Here is a 20,365-nt window from a genome sequence, read left to right on the forward strand (position 1 = left end):
GAGGAGACACGGGAGGAAAAGGAAGGGAAAAATGATGTAATTATATTTTGATTAAAATAAAATTAGAAAAGGATATCAGAGTGACCATGTTCTAGTTTGCTTTCTATCCCTGTGATAAAACATGTGACCAAAAGCAATTGGGGGAGGAGAGGGTCTCCATAGCTTACAGGCTACAGTCCCTCACTGAGGGAAGCCATGGCAGGAGGTGGCAGCCGAACTGAAGCAGAGGCTATGGAGGAACACTGCTTTATTGGCTTTCGCCCACGGCTTACCCAGTCTGTTGTCTCATACAACTCAGGACAACTTGGGTGGCACTACCCAGAGTGGGTGGGTTCCTTCCACGTCAATCATTAATTAAAAAAAAAAGTCCTTACAGATTTACCTACAGGCCAATCTGCTGAAGGCATTTTCTCAGTTGGGGATAACTAGACTGGAGAGGCAGCCTACTGGGTTGTTGTGTAAAGAGGAGGGGACAAAAGGGACCTTCAAGAGGATCCACTGGGTATCCAGCTGTCACTGTCCTCCCTTGCCATGTTGACCTAGGGACCCTTAGGAATGGAAGCTCTGACTCCAGCTGAGAGAAACTTGGGTCCATCATAGGCTTGTTGGGCAAAGTCCCCTAAGGCAGGGTGCACACCTGCACATCTGGAGCTTGGGGACATTTAGTTTGGCTGTTACATTTGCAGACTTAGATGTCGACTGGCATCTAGTGGGCAGAGACCAGGGATGTAGCCTATACCTTACCATGCATAGATCCCCTACAACAAGGGGCTTCCCCTTAGTACCAGGAACCACTAGGTTGGGGAAGGCTATTCCAGCCATCCGTTCTCCCAGACAGAACAAGGCTGGGCCCTGAGGTTCCTTTAAGCTGCATGGCACCCATTGGCAGGAGGTGGGCCCATAACTGCACACGGAGCTCTCTACAGCCTTCCTTCTTTGTGGAAGGAGTCGGCCTCTGGGTCAGGGGAAGGACACCAGGCTGGGCCTCTTTCTCCTCCCGGCCCACCTCCCCACTCTCCCTATGGATTACGACATTTCTAAACTCGTTAACTTCTAATTACTGCTTTGCCTCTGCCCCAGTACACTGGCTTCATGCCATCTACATCTCTATTAAAATTCAATTTACGTCTATCATAGCCGATTCCTGAACTCGGGCTGGCTCACTCGGGCCCTCAGTTCTCAGATGTCTAAAGTGATAGCTGGACCTGAGGCTGGAGCAGACAGAAAGGGGCAGACCTCAGCAAGGGAAAGGCTCTGATTTTCTGGGACAGAACGACGGAGATACTCAGCAAAGGGGACAGGGTTGCCTGTCCCTCAAGAGGAGCCAGGTGAGAGGGGCCAATGTTATTTTCTTAGCGGTCCTTAGACCTCCCTTTCTACGTAAGAGTCATCAGGACTCAGAGGTTCTTTCCTGTGCTAGAGTTTGACCTCTAGGACCACCCTGGAGGTAGCTACTAGTTTCTCACTTGTTCCCATTTTATAGACTTGGCAGTTGAGGCTGAGGAGAAATCATTGGCTCATAGGTGCATGGCAAAGGTCTGGGGGTGCAGGCCTAGGACTCCCACTGTTGGTGCTGTGCTAGATCTTAGAAGCTGAGGTGGGGTTTGCCAGGGCACAGGGGTGTGGAGAAGGGGTGGGTGAAGGCAGAGGTGTTAAACTGAGCTTTTCCCCCTCTGGCTTTTTGTGTGGTGTATCTCTGTTGCTTCCTCAGCTACTCCTTCTGTTTCCTCTGGGCCTTGGTCATCATCATCTGAGACTGGTGTCCCTCATGGAAACTTCTGGCACTATTTTGTGATGTCTGGACTCTCTTAATACTGGCATCAGTATTTATGTCTGCTTCTTCCCTTGCAGGGCAGGGATCTCTCATGGCCCCACTATGTGACAAGCATCAACTTCTGATGGCATGGGCGTGGGTGGTCAGTAATGTCACTGCCTCCTGCCAGGAACATTTCCCTCAGGTGGTCTGTTCGTACCTCTCAGCTCTTCCCTACTTAGGTCAAGGGCTGCATGTTCCCGGAGCTATCCCAAACTTGATCTGCTACTGTCTCCTTCCTCTCCCTGCCCAGGACAAGTGTCTCGTGGATATAGTGCCCACAGCTGAGCAGGTGGAAGAGGCTGGAGAAGAGGAACCATTGTGAGTCCACAGAGCAGGCAGGCCATCAAGCAACCCACCCTTTGGTTTGGAGTGTTTGCTAATGAGAGTTAACAGACAGCCATGAGGTCTTAGAGCAGGGCTGGGCTAACTCTGGCTGAGCGTCCTGGGAAGCCAAAGTCTTCTGCAGTGTACATGGCTGGCTGGGACTGTGCTCAAAAGGATGAGACTCGCTAGTGGTCTTATCCTGGGAGAGGACAAGGTCCCCACCCCCACCCCTGTGCCCTACCCGACTCCACCAGGGCAGCATGGGATGGGGGTGGGAAGTGGTGGAGGAAGAAAGCAGGCTTGGGGTTCAAAGGATTGCCAGAGAAACAGTACTCTCCAAACACTGCTGTGTGATCTTGGGAAGCTGCTGGCAGTTCCTAGTCGGAAGACAGAAAGAATGTCTCAGAGGTGCCATGAGTAAAGGTTTTACTGGTTCTAGCTACCTACCCTGCTAGGAGCATTGGTGCCTTCTGGGAAGGCCACTGGCATCTCTTCTCTGCTTCTGCCTCTGTCGGTGGCTCTCACTTCTAAGAGAAGGCTGCACAGGGCTGGTGGAGGAGGGAGGGACATGGTCGCCTGGCCTGCCAAGCCTGCCACCTTTTTCTCTGAAGAGGTTCAAAGGCTCTATCTGCTGTTTGTGAGAGTGGGTGTGCACAGCCCCTCCCCCTTGCTTTGTGCCTTTCATAGGGCTGGCACACACAGGCTCCCCCCGACCCCCATCTGAGCTCCTAGATTTTACAGCTCCCTCCCCAGGGATGTCAGTAGGGCGGGAGGGTTGACTAGAGGCCATCTCCCCTGGCTTTTCCTCTACATTGGCTCCTCCCCACTGGAACAGCCTTGGGCACCTGGTCCTGACCCCTCCACAGAGGTCTTTGTTTTTACCCCACTGGGACAGAAGGGAAGCCAGTGATGAGGTAGGGGACAGAGAGGTCTCATCAGAAAGTCTGTGAGGGTCTGTCCAGGAAAGACAATGCACTTTGGGAGCCTGGATCTGCACCAGTTCTCTGCCCACCGAGCTCCGCAGTGCTTCCTGGGTTCTGGGCTCCGTGCTTGCGGATTGAGTGTCTGAGGGTAGTGAGAGTCAACTCACAGGGTTGCCATGAGATGCCCAATGTGAAGCCTCTGGCTGGCATTGCCAGCTTCGCTCGCCAGTAGCTCTCCTCTGAGTGTGTGCCTGGCTGGTTATCTGTGTGTGGGAATCTGCGTGTGTGTGTGTGTGTTATGGAGGACATTGGTCTCATAGTGAAATTAACTATGTGGGGGTGGATCTCACCACCATGACACAGAATGGTCTGCCTGATGGCCGTGTCCTCATTGTGCATAGTTTGCGAAGTGCCTCCATCCCTGCAGACAGGCCCGTAACTGAGACCTATGCCCATGCCCTGAAGAGAGCCTCCCCCCCCCGCCCCCGCCCCTGGTGCAGATTCCCAGACATGCCAGACCATTTTGATCTAGAAGAGTATCTTGTCTCTTCCTAGTCTCACAGCACGTCACCACCACGCCATCACGTTGCAAAACTGGGTATCTGTTAGAGCGGAGGGGTGGGTAGTAGGGCAGTAACCTTTGGGAGGGTCTTCCTGGCATCTCTCCACATCTGTGAGAAATGTGACCTCATTCTCAGATTCAATTTGGGCCACCCTTCAATCCGAATGCTATTTCTTGGGCCAGAACTCAAGTGTTGGTTCAAAATGAGCAAAGGCCTGTCACCAACAAGGAGTCACCCCAGCTCTTGCCACTGTGGGGTTCTTTTCAAAAGGCCTGTGGGCCATGGTAGTGAGGTTGGAAGAGGTGTGCAGAACACCAGGTGTTGGAAGAGGAGGTATATCCATCTGAACCCTGAATTTTGTCAGTTCGATTTTCAGATATGTCCCTGATTCAGTATGGAGACAGACAGCTTATATAATCCTTACGGCTCCATTTATTACATGTCTGTTACAATGGGGATGGGGTTTGACTTGTAGAATCTCATGGACCCCACGAAGGTGACCACCACTGTGCACTGCTCTGAGAAGACAATGGCGTCAGAGAGGGTAGTGCTGCCCAAGGTTATAGAATCAGTAGGGAATTAGCCCGCTGTTGACAACTTAAAAGTTTCTGTCTCTAGAGATGGGCAGGGCCCTGCTCACCAGTATGACCAGAGTAGCCATAGAACAGCAACAATGAAGTCAGCAATGGACCACAGCTATGCCAGTCGTCCTGTAAGATATAACAGAGCTGAAAAGATCTGGTGATACAGGAACACAGTGGCTATCCCAGCATCCCAGCGTGGGGTGCCTCATGTGTGTGCCTGTGCTGACGTGTGTCTCAAGCCCACACCACCACGGGCTACGTAAAAGTCTTGTCCTTGTAATTCTGACTAGGTCATGCCAGGTGGTAAGGACTACAGGGCTGGGTTATAGACTTAACAATTGTTTTCACCTGTACTCCGTCTGCTAATAAAAGCCAAGCTATTGTAAATTGGCATGCCTCATTATGCCAGCAGTGGCCCCATCCATCTAATGGTTGTCATGTCTCTCAATTGAGTCACAAGGCCACATCAACTGACTGACTTTGCTACCGATACTTCTGTAAGTTCACCTGTTCACATGATCTTAATGATAGAATTGGTGAGGGTGCCTTTCTCAGAACACATCCTGGACATTAAGGAATGTATGACTGTAGTTAGATGCATAGGACTGCCTTGGTAAATAAGTCTCTCTCTCAAACTCCCTCTCCCTCCCCCCCCCAATGGCCAGGTGTCTATATTGCATCATGTGATCCTAAATGAGTACTGAGGTAAGAAGGTTGAAAAGAAGTGGTGGAGATTTTGTAGCGGGGCTGACTGGATGCTTCTTGGCAGGCTTTGGGACCTTGTTGTTGTTGTAGTAGTTGTTGTTGTTTAGCCAAACCCAAAAAAGTGTTTAACATTGAATGAGGCTGTACTGGAAGGATTCATGACCCTGTTTGAAGGGGCTGCATGGGCCGAGTCCAGGCCCTCAAGAGGACTGGCTATCATAAACCATGTCAGACAGATGGAAACATTGAGGACAAAGCACAAATATTTGAATGAATATATACATTCACTAAATAGAGTTACATGTTTTGTGCTAATATATACTTGAATGAAACAAAATTTATACTGGTGCTAAATTATTTAAAAGGGGGCAAGAGGAGAACTTTGTTATATTGAACAAAGAATGGCAGTGAATGTAACAGGAACGGGGGGAAAGATCTCCCTGAGGCCACAACACAGCGAGGACTGACTCAAGTAAAGACTGAGCATCGGCTTCTGCACTGCTGTGGGGTGGGGGGGGGGGGGGGGGGGGGGGGGGGGGGGGGGGGGGGGGGGGGGGGTGGGGGTGGGGGTGTATGTCCTCCACACTCTCATGGCTGACCCAGGAGAAGAGGATCCCGGACTCCTTGATAAGGAAAGAGGTCTGGTGGACGCCATGTTAACCAGAGATCAAACCAACCGTCATGGCTGGGGTGATGGATCCGTCTATAAAGTGCTTGCTTGCTGGGCAAGGATAAGGGCCTGGGTTCACTCCTCAGAACCCATTGTAAAAAAGCCATTTGTGGTGGTGCATGCTGGGAATTCCAGCATCAAGAAGATCCAGGAAGCCTGTCGGGACTTGCTGGTCTAACTAGGTGATCTCTAGACCAATGAGAGACCCTGCCTCCAAAATAAGATGGGTGGCACCTGAGGAATGACATCTAGAATTCTCTAGCTACTTTACGAACATGTACAAGTTCATACATGTACACACATGGACACATGTAAATGAGAAGAGTGTCACCTGTGACGGGTAGGTGCCTCCAGTATGAAGCCTCTGGAGCAGGTCTATGTCCCATTGCCCAAACGAGAATGTGTACAGGACAATCAAACTGGAAGAATGCACACTGGGTGGAAATTCGGTAAAAGTGGCCAGCATCTCATGTATATCTGTGTCAGTTAAGTCAGGAACAAAAAGAGTCAGAAGAGCAAGATGCAAGGCGTGGCCCTTGACTATGTCCTGCACCGAATGGAAACTGGATGGCTGTGAAGGAGGGGGGCTGCTGAATGAAGCAAATGGAGAAATCTAGATGTGGGCTATACCAACCGTGGCAGAATCATCTCCATGTTCTTTCTCTACCATGTTACAATGCTGTAGAAGAAGAGTTTGACTCGAAGGAGTGTTACCCAATAGTGAAGCTATGGGATGCCCACAATCCTTAAGTGGCTGAGCAAAAGCAGTATGTGTGTGTGTGTGTGTGTGTGTGTGTGTGTGTGGAGAGAAAGAGAGAGAGAGAGAGAGAGAGAGAGAGAGAGAGAGAGAGAGAGAGTACCGTGTGAGAGATGGGTAAATGTTAAGATATGTGCAGGTGTTCATAGCATGACAGCTACCATCCTCCTAAGACTTGACAGTTTTCAGAAGGGAAAACATAAAAGCCAGGAAAAGTACCTGCAACAGCCCAGCCTTCTGCTGGGCACGGGGTGGAATGCGGTGGGAATAAGTGACTTCTATGCGCCTGACATCCTTTTCCCCCATGTCTGCTAATGGTCTTTGTCCTCTTTGACTACCTTGTGGCTGGAGTGTGTGGGTGTGTGTGGGGAGATGTCTTGCTATAGGGCACATGACACAGGACCGGATGGTCGTAGGGCGGCACACGATTGCCCATTGTAATAGGTTGGAGATGATCTAAGTCTGTCCAATCAGATCCTTTTCTGCAACGTTCTCAAGCTTCTAGGGAAATTCCTCAGAATGAAGCCGTTATAACACGCTGTACCTGGATGTCTCAGGGTCACTCGCTATGTGGGAATGAAGCAGACTCTGAGGTAGGCACAGCAAAATAAATGGTCTCTAGGGGAGAGGACTGGGAGACGTCAGGTTCTAGGGTCTAAGACGCAACGTCCCTGGACTTAACAAGGTTGTGGTCACTCTTACCTCAGTCCTGTGGTCTGTTCACAGTGTCCTATATAAATGTTTGCAAGGCAAGGTATCACGGGATATAATTAGTCATAAAAGGTAAAGGGAGAGGAGAGAAAGAGAGATGAAGAGAGAGAGAAATAGAGAAACAGATACAGAGAGACAGAGAGATACAGGGAGATATAGAGGAAGGAAGAGAGGATATATATATATATATGAGACATCTCTCTCCCTCTCTCCCTCTCTCCCTCTCTCCTTCTCTCCCTCTCTCCCTCTCTCTCTCTTTCTCTCTCTCTCTCTCTCTCTCTCTCTATATATATATATATATGTATGTATATATATATATGCATACATACATACATACATACATATGGTTTTCTGAAAGTCACTTGGATGGGGCCCAGGAAGGGCTGGGAGAGTTTGGACAAAGACAAGAGGAAAAGGACATGCAGGAAGCGTCTGGAAACCCATAAACTGTCTGGCTTGCTGACAGTGTCTACCCTAGCATGTCATAGCCAGCATGAAGTTAGGAGATGCCACTGGAAGCCAACTACAAAGAGTTCTAAGGTCACCCTGAGGAGCATAGCCCTAGCTCACAGTCACAGCTAGTGTTTGATGAACAGGCCATCTGACCGGCTTCACATTCGAGTATCTCGTTGCCACCATACCATGCGAGCCGATGTCCCTGCTGCGCCGAAGCGAAGGGATGCGCCTCCCAAGTGGAAGCTCATTTATTTCCCTGGATGGCTTCCCCCCAACACAGCCATAAACGGGGATATTTGCATTCTCTCCACTGCTTTGTTTTCTAGAATTTGCGGAGCGCAGTTAGCAAAAACATTGCTAAGGATACACATTAAGGGAACAATTGCAGCGATCTTTTCTCCTTGAGAGGCAGGGTGGTGGATGGGAAAGACTTTCAGATCTGGAGTCTCACCGTTAATCTTTTTGAAAAGAAAATGTGTGTGTGTGTGTGCTGTGTGTGCATGTGCGCATGTCACAGCATATCAGAGGACAACTTTTGGGAGCTGGCTCTCCTCTTCCACCTTGCTTTGAAGCGGGGTCTCTCTTACTGTTTCTACCACTTCACCGAAACCTGGCCTGGTATACCCTAGGCATGCAGGCTCCCAATTCTGTCTTCAACTCCTACTTCACAGCAGAGAGCTGGGATTACAGATGTTCACTGCCACATCTGGCTTTTTACTTGAGTTCTGGGAAACCCAACTGTGGCGGTCGGGTTTGTTAGGTGCCTTTAGCCATGGAACCGTTCTCCAACCTCCACAGCTCCTCTTTGGAGCTCAGCTTACACAGCTGACCTTGGGTGGGTCCTCTAAGCTCCAGTTTGCTCATCTGTCGAATTTCTAGGCTTGTTGGCAGGATCCAGTGACATTACTCCAAAGCACACATCACTATGCCAGCCCTATGTGAGTTCTTTCTTCACTGATGATGGCTATCATTGTCATGACTGTCACTGACGGTGTTTTGGGGGTTGGTTTTGTTTGAGACAGGGTTTCATCTCATCCATTTTAGCCCAGGCTGGCCTAGAACTGGATAGGTAGCTCAGGGCAGCCCTGAACTCAATATTCTCCTGCCCTTAGGCTCTTGTGGGCTGGGATTGTAGATCTGTGCAATCATTGGGCTTAGCTACCATCTGCAGAAGTTAGATCTGGACTGCTCCCTAGTGGATGCTATGGCCAAGAACCATTGCCAAAGGTAACCCATGCCACTGGCGATCAGAGCCGATCCTGGAAGGTGCATGGTGTTGGGGGTGGATTGATAGATGGCTTCTTTGGCAAAGCACACACTTTGCCAACATGAGGGCCTGACTTTGACCCTCAGAACTTCTGTTTTTTTTTCTTCTTCTTCTCTAAATCTGGCCTGGGAGAACATATTTGTAATTCTAGTGCTGGGGAAATAGAGATAGGCAGATCCCTCAGATTCACTTGCCTCACAGCCTCACTGAATTGGTAAGCTCTAGACCCGTGAGACACCTGTCTCAAAAACCAAGGCAGATGACACCCAAGGGAGAACAACAAGTGAGGTCATCTTCTAGCCTCCAGACATGAAAGAACATATGTGCATGCATACTTGCATGTATGCCTGTATACATATAGGCACGTGCACACAAATCTATACTACACAACACACACACACACACACACACACACACACACAAACACACGGACATCTGATTCTTGATCTGAGCTGGGCTTTGCTGCTGAGTGGTACCCACCTGTGCCCTGGCACTGCAGGGAACCACAAAGGGGCTCTGATTCACCAGGGAGCAAAGCCTCTTCCTATGAGTTCCTAATCCAGCTCCCTAGTCATGGGCAAGCAAGAGGCTGCTCGTAAACCCTACCTGAAAAGCTCTTGGTACTCCATTTAGTCATCCCAAGTGGATGTAGGGATCTTCACACACTGTCAGCTGGCCCCAATGATGTCAGTGGTAGTCAGAAATGGCTCCAGGTCCTCAAATAAAAGCCACCATGTAGGATGCTTAGAGAGGTCCTCCTGGTCACTTTGTAGGGGGTTCATGGATGACGATCTCTTGTCCAGTGTTCTCCATGCACCCCCCCCCATGGGTTGATGGCCCTCCTGCCCTTGGCTCTTCTCCTTCTTTGTGGGCTAATGTGGTCACCCTGCACTAGATGAGCCACCAGAAGGTCACAGACTGAGAGAGGAGGTCGCCCCAAACTCTGGCCTCCTTGCTTTATAATGGAAAGGATGGAGATCCAGAGAGGGTGGACAGATGCTCCAGCACTGAATCCCCTCTTCTCATTTGCATTGCCATCCCTGGTGACAGATTTGTATCAGCATCCCCAGGGCAGGACAATCTTGTTTCCCCAACAAAACCGATTATGCACATCAGGCTTGGGGATTAATCACAGGCAAGGGGTTCGGAGCCAATAAGAAAGGCAGAGATGGGAAGATAAGAGCGGGAGGAGGGTGCACCAGATTCGTGCTTGGCAGGGCCAGGATGTAAGGGGGAGGCCAGGCTCCCCTGGGGGAGGGCTCCCTCAGACACGTGACAAGCCCACCTGTGTCAAGCTCACGTCTCACCCCACCCCCAACTTGACCCTATTCAGCCAGAGAGAGGGGAGGGAGGATTCACCAAATCCAATACTCAGGACCCGCCCCCTTCATGTCCCACCTGCACTATCCCCTGAAGAGATGTCTCCCGTGCTACTGCCCCGCTAATTGCTGCATGCCCTTTTCCATTAAATCCAAGCCTCTCCTTCAATAGAACTTTCTAGAGATGGAGGGGTTCTTTCTGGCAGGTAGGTGAGGAAAGACTGTCTACATCCCCAGCCTCATCTCTGTCCCATCTGATATCCTGCGGGTAGCACCCAGGCCTGCCCCTCAGCCATCCCATTTGGGCATCACGGGGGTAGGGCATCGCTTCCAGAGCAGGGAGGTCCCAGCCTCTCAGGAGTGTTACATGGGAGCCTGTGGTGCATGTATGTACCCAGGTCTCCTACCCTCCTTTCTCTGGATAGGGAGGTGGCTGGCTCCTGGCAAATGGGAGGGGGCGACTTGCCTGTACTCCAGCGAGAACCGGGTCAGCTCCCGATTGTTGTGTAGCCACTTGAACTCCAGCGGCCAGCTGCCTTCAGCCATGCAGGTGAGCACCAGGCGGTTCCCTTCCAGATGCACTTGTGTGCGCACTGGCTCCGTCTTGAAGTATGGCGGTACATCATCTGCGGGGAAACAGGTACAGTCTTGGGTTAGCACTTGCTCAGCCCCATGTGTTGGTCCATGGAGCACCTGAGGCAGATAGAGCAGGGGCAGCTGGGTAAGTTGCCCACAGCCATACAGCGAGAAGGAGCTGGTTTGACACCAGGGCGTGGTGTTCAGCATGGATCTTCCTCACCTACAAAGCAAAGCCTCGCCTGCTTCCTCTCCTCCTCACTAGCCAGCCTCTGCCTTTGCTCCACACCCCCTCCCCTCCGCATCACCTCCATTTCTTTATGTTGGGGAGTCTTGTCTGGTTCTCATTCTTAGCTTCTGGATTTTAAAACCTCCAGGAAAGAAGGAAGAGGACCCACTGGGCCTCAGCCAAAGGGAATGTAAACTTCACCAGGAAAACACAGAGTCTGTGATGTTGGGGAGATGGATCAGTTATGTGGGTATGAGGACCCGAGTTCGAATCTCCAGCACCCATGTAAAAATCCAGGCTTTGCCATGCACCCCAGCACTGTTGGGGGGCAGAGACAGGAGGAGACCCCAGGCTTGATGGATACCAGCCTAGCTCTGGGTTAATGAGAGGCTACCTCTGAAGAGGATAAGGCATGGAGTGATAGCTGGCTTCTCAATGGCTTGCTTTAGCCGCCATGTTTATCCACGGGTGAGTGTACCTGTATACATACATATGTGTGCATACACAGCACACGCATACGCACAAAAGGGAAAAAGGAAAAAGAAAAACAGGGAGTTGGGGGTGACATAAAGCTTCAACAGGCAGAGGGCTCCCTCCCTCCAGCTAGAAAATACATTGAAGGCAGTCTATGTAGTGATCCCCTCCATCACCAGGCTGCTGCCCCCAGCCAGCCAGCTCCCTCAACCTCCCCATTCTGCCTGCCCAGGCTGTGAGCTGGAGTAGCTGCTGCACTCCCCTGCAGAGTCATTGTATCTGTCTGGCCTGGCGGTAGCCACACAAAACATGAAAGCTCAAAGTTCCTTCAAAAGGAATAATGGGCTTGGGCAATGGCTCGGGATGGAGAGGGGCCTTTGCCCTCTGGCCACTGAGGAAGAAGACAGAAGTGAGGCATGGGATTGGGCCAGGGTATTGGAGGGAGGATGGGGAGGCGGAGGAGGGGGGAGAAGAGCTCCCTGCCTGCCTTTGCATAACCAGACTTTGGGGTAGGGCAAGGCTGAGGGCAGATGTTAACATCTGGAAAGATCAGTAGATTGCTAGTCCTCACAGGTTCTACTATTTTAGAAGTTTCCACATATGCTCATTTGATCCTCATAGTGGCCTAATGACTCCAGGGAATGGGGCATATGTTTTAGAAAGGGCACAGTGAGGTCTGATCTTCAGAACCTGTTGGAAATCACACAGCAGAGAGGAAGAAGCCAAGCTGTAGAAGCGGCTACCTCTTTCGGGAAGCAGGGCTACTTCCCCAGAGAGATACCCGGACCAGGGCTTAGAGGAGTGGGTGAGCACAAGACGAGAACCAGACTCTCTGAGTTTGTGCTCTTGGCCAGGTGTCAACAGCTGGAGGAAGCATGCTACAGAGAACGGCCTTTTACAGTTACTCTAGAGAGACCCCAAAGGCTTACTCAGGACCTTCCTACACACCACTTAGGCGCAGACACAGGGTCGGATCCCATCTTCCCAGCTACATCTATGAGCTCCCTGTAGGTCTCACGGGCTTAGAGCCACATAGGCAGTTGCCAGGAGGGTAGCATGAGTGTCCTGACCTCCAGGCCAGTGGCAGAGGCTCTAGTAGCATCTACAGACCACCATCTTGTATTACCCCCACGACTGGCCAGCTGTGTGGTGAGGACACGTGCTGGCTCTTTAGAGTCTCAGTTTCTCCATCCGTGGACACAGAAGAGAAACAGCAGGCACAGGTGGAATGAAATAACGACTGTCACAGTGCTGGCCCAAGCCTTCTTCCAAGGACAGACGCTCTGCACTGGATCATCCATTTCTATGTGAGTGTCTGTGGCAGGGATGGGCGTGGACATCCTCAGAGCTGGCCTGGGTCATGCTCCAACCCCACCACCCAGAGCCTAGAACTAGAAAAGCACCAGGGAGCCTGCTCTGGGACTAAGGAAGAGATCAAAGGAAAGGAAGAGGAAGGGCATACCATTAGGGGCTGGGAAAGGATGCTCTGAGCCCCTCTGCACACTAGATCTGATTCTAGATCCCCTTTCAGGTTCTCGCAGCCTCAGGCGTAACCAGCACGGGGCAGTCACCGCCAGGTTCACCTTTTGCTTTCAGGTCTCGCCTGGGCTCAAGGACTGATTGATACCTCAGTAAATGTTATAATAGGCTCTTGGGGGACTAGTCATGTAGCACCCCTAAACCTTATAGCTTATATACCCAGTGTTATGAATGTGTAAATTGCAGTTGATGGGGGAGGGCTTCCTTGAGTTCCTGCCCCAGAGAACAAGACTGAGGGTAGTTTGAAGAGCAAACACTGCCAAGGGTCTTTTTGTGCTCACCCCCTTAGCTCTCTTTACAGCCCTCCTGTGAATGTCCTGCCTATGGAGCAGTTGATGGGGCTGGGAATGCAGGTCAACTGGGACCATGCCTGCCTGGGATGCAAGAGGCTCTGGGTTTGATCTCCAGCACTGTACAAACCAGGCATGAAGATAGGCACCCGTCCTCCCCGCACCAAGGGGTAGAGGCAGGAGGATCAGCAGTTCAAAGTACCCCTTAACTATAAAATAGCTACTGAGTGAGGCCAGCCTGGGCTACATAAGACCTCACATCAAAACCAGATGGAGCAGGTGAAAGAGTGCCTCTTTTGGATCACCAAAGCAGAGTCCTTCTCAAGGTGACTGAATGTGTCTCTGGGGTTCTGGGCCATGGCTGGCTGGGTCAAGAGGGGCTAGCAGGTACCTGCTGGCCAAGGAGAGTTACCTGCCACCTCGGGAGGCAGCTAGCACTGCTCTCGGCTTAACGACTGAGCACACTCTCACTTCAAAGGCACATTCATATTCTCCTGAAGCTTTCAAGAGCCCTTTGAATCGAGTTTTTGAAAACCCTGTTTGAGGCTGTCATTGCTCGTTTGTTTTAAAACAATAACATTCCCGGCCCCGCGTGATTAAATCCCTTCCTTGGATGTGGGCTGACTCAGAGCCAGCACTGAGAGGAGGAGGAGGAGGAGGAGGAGGAGGAGGAGGAGGAGAATGTGTTTGTACACACATTCGAGCACACATGCTCTCTGCACCTAGACACCTAGCATCTGTGGGCTCCCTCACGAGCCACTTGCTCCAGGACTGAATTTACCAGCTCACTGCCCAGACCCCAGGAATGAACAACCTGGGCAAATGCCTTGCGCTCAGGTGGTTTGATTTCAGTGTCTGCTGGCCTTGGGGGATGAAGGGGAAAAGATACTGTGCTTGCACACATGCTGGGTACCAGGCCAGGTCTTGGTCCTCCCCATCCGTCCTCTTATGTTATCCTTCTGAGATGACACAGAGGGACTGAGGCCCAGGCCACTGCTCTGAGGTCACCCTTGCTCTAGCTCTAGTGTTCCTTGTCCTCTGGATATGGGGATCCTGGGAGGGAAACCCCACCCAAAGGAAACACTGGGAAGTGCACCAGAAAGTAGGAGCTGGCTGGGAGCTAGGATGTGTTCCACAGGAGGACTGATGGCTGTGGGGAGTTAGTTGTGTTTGTGTGTGCAGATGTATGTACATGTGTGCAAACCAGTATGTGTATGTCTTTGTGTGTATCTGACATGTCTGGGCACATCTGTTTCCTCCATGTGTATCTGTACATGGACAACTATCTCAGGTCTGTGCTGTGAGTTCCCAGGAATGTAGAGACCATAGACTGTGGAGATTGTTTATCTTCTACACACCACTTTCTTTAGCTGTAAGCTGGGGGCATGTTTAGTGTGAAGAGTAAATAAATGAGCGCAGGATGCTAATTAAATAAACAGATAAGCACACGCTTAGGAAGGGACAGCCATTGCTTCTGTATATGGATGGGCACATCATGTTGGAGAGAGACTCACACACACTGTTAGCTGAGGCTGGTAGGTCTTCTCTGGTTTTGCTTTCAGATGAGGTGATACTCAGCCTGTGGGACTGTATGTCCACCACAGCCCCTCGAGCCAGTGAGAAGGGTAACCGTGCCCAGAGAGTTCTGGGTTAAATAGAATCAACAGTATGAGCATGCCACTCTTCCAAATCTTTCCTCACTTTGAACCCTCTCCAGTTTTTATTAAAATATTTAAATTGACGATTACGAAGATGATCATATGCGTGTGTGGGCGGGTGCTCCTGTGTCACAAGCATCACGCCATGGAGATGAGAGAAAGTCAGTTCTCTTCTTCCGCCGTGGGCTCAGGGATCAAACCTCTCCCATCAGCCTCGCAAGACAAGAACTTTTACCCACTGATTCACTTGGCCATCCGCGGGCTCCCTTTCTTACAAAACGAGACAGAACGATTCTAAAGTGTATATAAAAACAACCACAAAAACTAACAACTTGGCCTAGAGATAGGGCTCAGCAGTTATGAAAGAGTACGGGCTGACTTTGCAGAGGACCCAAGTCTGATTCTTGGCATTCACGTTGGCCAGTTCATAACTGTCTGTAACTCCAGCTCCAGGGGACCTGTGATGATGTGGATATGCTTGGTCCAGGGAGTGGCACTATTTGGAGGTGTGGCCTTGTTGGAGTAGGTGTGTCACTGTGGGTGTGGGCTTTAAGATCCTACTCCTAGCTGCCTGGAGGTTAGTATTCTGCTAGCGGCCTTCTGATGAAGATGTAGAACTCTCAGCCCCTCCTGTACCATGCCTGCCTGGATGCTGCCATGTTCCCACCTTGATGATAATGGACCGAACCTCTAAACCTGTAACTTGGCCCCAATTAAATGTTGTCCTTATAAGAGTTGCCTTGGCTATGGTATCTGTTCACAGCAGTAAAACCCTAACTAACACAGAACCTGATGCTTCTGGTCCTTGGGGTACCTGAGTTCACACACACACACACACACACACACACACACACACACACACACCACTTTAAAAAAATAACATATTTTTTTAAAAAAGCTAAAACCAAGCCAAAACACAAAAGTCTGGACAATGGGAGAAAGACTACCCTAGCTATTAAAGTGTAAACAGAACTGTACCCACTCAAACAGTGTGGTCTTTATGCTAAGTTTGATGAAAGGGTGGTCTCAGATTCTAGAAATAAACCCAAATACATAATAAGGACTTTCAATGTATGAGGAGAGCTGAATTCCAAATCAAGGCAGAGGTGAGGGGTGGGGAGGAGCAATTATTTAGCATACGGCTTTGGAACAGCCAGAGAGCCATGTGGGAATAAAATATAAAATTGAATATCCTTCCTCACACTTTACCTCAAAATAAATGCTGGAGAGATTGATGTTTTAAACATGAAAATGAAATTCTAAAAGAACTAGGCAGGGGGTGGGGTGGGGGGAATGGATGAAATCACAAAAATTTAAAAATACACAATGCTGGTGGATTTAAGTTCCTGCCAAGTACTTTCTAAGTACCACGAGAGCTCCAGACGGTCAGGAGACAGACGATGCCTTCAACTCCATGAAAAATTCTTTAGAGGGAAGAGAAAACCCACACACCAAAAGCAGCAGCACATGACAGACCGGGGGAAGATATTCTCGACACTTAACACAGAAAAGATCTAAGTGTCCTGAGGAAAAAATGCTCCCAGCCGCCGGGTACAGTATCACAACACCTTTCTTCCCAGCACTTGGGAAGCAGAGGCAGATGGATCTCCCGGAGTTCGAGGCCAGCCTGGTCTACGGACTGAGTTCAATCCATCCAAAGGCTACATAGTGAGACCCTGCCTCGAAAAACTTGTTTTTGTGAATCTGTAAGATTGCACGAGCAGGAGAACCGGGGAGAGGGTATGAATGGTCCAGAGGGGAGATGGAAAAAGCGTGGGGATGTTTGAGCTCATGAGCCACATTAACGGAGTCACAGCAGTATCCTCTTTTCCTCACTGGCCAAAGTGTGAGAGTGGGGGCCCTGTGGGCTGGTGTGCAGGGAACAGGTGCCCAGAGAGGCACACCCCTCGTGGGGCTGGGGTCTGGTATGCCATCTCTGGAGTCACAGCCCTCCCATCCCTCTAGCTTTCCAAAGGCAGCACCTCTGTCCCCTCCACTTGTGCATATGTGAGAGGTCCGTGTCTCAGAGTTGGGACACAGAGCTTGAAATGCCTGCGTGTTGATGCAGAGGGCACCTGGGTACAAGAATGAGCGTAACTCCAGCACGAGGCTTCTCCATAAAAGGTAACCCCAGACCAACCTTTGAAAGCCCCTATTGAGTACCAAGTGTCGCTTACAGAATCTGCCCTTGCTTGTATAGAAGTTGTTAGAATCTTATTTACTTGCAGTCAGGGTTTCATGTAGCTCAAGCTGGCCTCAAATTCATTCTGTTGCCCTGGATGAACTTCTGATCTTTCTGCCTCCACCTCCACAGTGCCATCGTCCCATGCCTGGTTGATTTGGTACCAGGGACCAAGGGCTTTGTGCCTAACAGACAAGCAACCAACTAATTGAGCTCCAACTTCCAAGCCCCTTGCGTATAAAAATGTACTTGCTGTGTAACTATGGGCTTTTTCTAGGGAGTGAAGCATTTGGAAAAACTGATTAGTGGGTGTGTATCTCGTGTGCCTGTGCACGTACATGTGTGTGCACACATGTGCTATCCCTTCACTCTCCCCCCACCCGACCCCACTCTATCATTTCTATGCTGTAGATCCTGGCACATGGTGTTTACTCGTGACCAGATGCATGCATCCACAGGCATCCCATGGGTGTATAGGTGCAGTGAGAGCGGTTGTGGGTGAGCCACACTGGGGACAGGGGAAGGACTGGGGACAGGAGAAGGCCCTCTGTGTGTGATTCCAGGGTGTTACACAGCTGGAGGCATCCCTGGTCTTGAGCTCTGTGAATGACCCGCTGCCTGCAGAGGCTGGCAAGAGGTCTTAATGCTAACTTCCTTCTCATTTCCCTTAACAGGTCAGGAGGCCCCGACTGCCATTTCCTTTTGACATTGTCACTAAATACCCTCATTGTCACCCTTAGATGCTAGGCTGAAAGCTAAATAGCTCCATACAGAAGCTAATCTCAATTTAAACTGCCTCCTTCCTTTATCCCGCTCTGCAACATAATATCATCTTTCACCTGATTGGCCAGGCTCCCTCTGCCTCATCTTTCAGGGCTGTCTACTTCCTAGCTTGGCCTGGGAACCACATAGCTCCCCTGGAGCCATTCCCGCTGGGAATACTGGCAGAGGGGAAACAGGGGTGAAGGTCTCTGCCAGGCTCCTAATTGGCCAAGGACATCCCTCTGCCCTTTAGAGCAAGTTTCAAAAGCCGCTGAACAGAGACAAATTCCCTTTCAGACCTGAATGCCCTCACCTCCTTCTCCCTTCCGGGCTCCTAACAGGAGCTCAGGCTAGCCAGCCTGTAGTGCCTAGGAATGGATAGGAAGCTGCGGTTCTGAGACACACTTTTCTCTTCTGAATCTCTCGGTCAGTCATGTCTTTCCTGGACTGACCTCCAGTGGCCTTCGGAGGGCTGCCAGGCTTGATGTCTGTACACTTGAAGCAGGGCTGGTGAGTCCTGGAGGGAGAGTTCCAGGTCAGAAACAGAGCAAAGGCGCAGGGTCCCTCAAGCCTCTCCTCCCAGACTCTACAATTTTATGTTAGCTCAGGTCTGTCATAGAGGCAGGCTAGGTTTGCGAAAGTCTATATGGGGCCTTCCCACAGTGCCTGTAGCTCTACAGGTCTGTTGTGAATGGAAGCTCAGATATTTACATGTGGAGTGGGGAGGGTTAGTACCAAGTCTGGGCTCTATCTGAACCCAGGACCAGGAATATCATAGCCCAAGAGGAGGCTGCCAGGGCTCTGCCGGTCCCTGCTCTCCAGCAGAGCGTTTTGGGGTACACAGAACCTAGGATGCTCAGCAGGTATTCTCTTCATGGGACCCAGACTCCCAGCTGTTTGTCTCTCTTCCACTCCCACATCTGGTACACCTGCCTGCCTGCTCCTATCCCACCGGAGCCAGGGCCTTGAACACCCTAGGTTCCCCCACCCTCTTGATGCACGTCCATAAATGAGATGCTAATCAATGCCCCTCCCTTGCCTCCTGGCAGATGCCTGGTCCCACTTGGCCTGTTGCCGCCTGCATGCCAAGTGCTTCATTAGCCAGGAAAGAAGGCTTTTGCCCTCCTTAATCTAATCCTTGCCAGTGACCTTCAGGAGCCAGCACCTTCTGACGCTGGGAGCCTGGGAGGGTGCAACAATCAATTCCGCCCGCAGCCTCCACCACAGCTGCAGCCGGATGAATTTCTCGCTCAGAAAAGCGTGTTCATAAGCATCTAATGGAACGGATCATCAATTTGTTTGAATACACATCTAATCTGATTAGGGGGGCCTGGCCACGAGGGCAGCCAGCGTAACCTAGCCTCAACACAGCCCCGGGGAATTGTAAGTGGGGTGGCAGGGCTCCAGTTGGGGAAGGAGGAGTGTGAGCCTCAGCTCGTCACCCAGCAGGTTCCCTCGGGCCAGGCCCATTGTACAGCCGGCCAAAAGATGACACAGACTGAATAGTGAGAGTGCCAGCGGGTTAGGCTGACGGCGCTGGCTCCACGGGTCTACATGCCGTTCTAGAAGAACCTTGTGAATAAATGACCAAGCCTGGCGGCACCGTGGTGCCCAGAGGATCCTAAGCCTCGGGCAGGGATAAAGTTGTCTCCAGGACAAGACTACTTGATGGCTGTCCTGGGTTGGAAAGGGACACTCCTCTCTGCCCTGAAAAACCCCTCCCAAGAACTTCAGAATGTGAATTGACTCAGACACCCAGTCTTTGCTGGTGGGACCATTGGCAATGAAGCCACACACTGGAGTAAAGCTAGCTCTGTCCCGGGTGTCACTAAAAGACGTTGTGGTACAGGCCTGATGACTCAGGCTTGTATATTAATTAGTTTTCAGTTGCTGTGATAAAATACCATGACTAAACTCAACTTAGGCGTTTATTTTAGCTTCTGGTTCCAGAGGGGAAAAGTCTGTCATGGCAGGAAAAGCAAGGCAAGGTACAGGGGGTAGGGTGGGAGGGAAGATAGAGAGAGAGAGAGATAGATACACATAGAGACAGACAGAGACAGACAGAGACAGAGAGAGACAGACAGACAGAGATACACACACAGTGACAGAGAGATACAGAGAGAGACAGACAGACAGACAGAGATACACACACATAGGGAGAGAGACAGAGACAGACAGACAGAGAGATACACACATAGGGAGAGAAAAAGTGAGAGAGAGAGAGAGAGACAGATAGACAGAGACAGACAGACAGAGATACACACATACACATAGGGAGAGAGACAGAGACAGACAGAAACAGACAGACAGACAGACACACACACAGGGAGAGAGAAAGTGAGAGAGAGAGAGAGAGACAGAGACAGAGAGACAGAGACAGAGAGACAGAGAGACAGAGAGATGCAGACACACACACACAGAGACAGACAGAGAGACACAGACACACACACAGACACACACAGACACAGACACAGACACAGACACAGACACAGACACAGACACACACACACACACACACACACACACAGAGAGAAGGAAGTAGGGAGAAGCTATAAATCCT

General features: G+C 50.6%; 1 protein-coding gene across 1 annotated transcript in view; it reads right to left on the reverse strand.

Moving 5' to 3' along the window:
- Window positions 1-20,365, reverse strand: part of Sdk2 (sidekick cell adhesion molecule 2) — a 281,294-nt gene that overhangs the window by 148,651 nt on the left and 112,278 nt on the right. The window contains exon 2 of the mRNA XM_021175806.1: window positions 10,562-10,721. Within this exon, the coding sequence (XP_021031465.1) occupies window positions 10,562-10,721 (160 nt within the window). The remainder of the gene's footprint in view (window positions 1-10,561; window positions 10,722-20,365) is intronic.

This window comes from Mus caroli, chromosome 11 (genome assembly GCF_900094665.2).
Source record: "Mus caroli chromosome 11, CAROLI_EIJ_v1.1, whole genome shotgun sequence".
Taxonomy (NCBI): domain Eukaryota; kingdom Metazoa; phylum Chordata; class Mammalia; order Rodentia; family Muridae; genus Mus; species Mus caroli.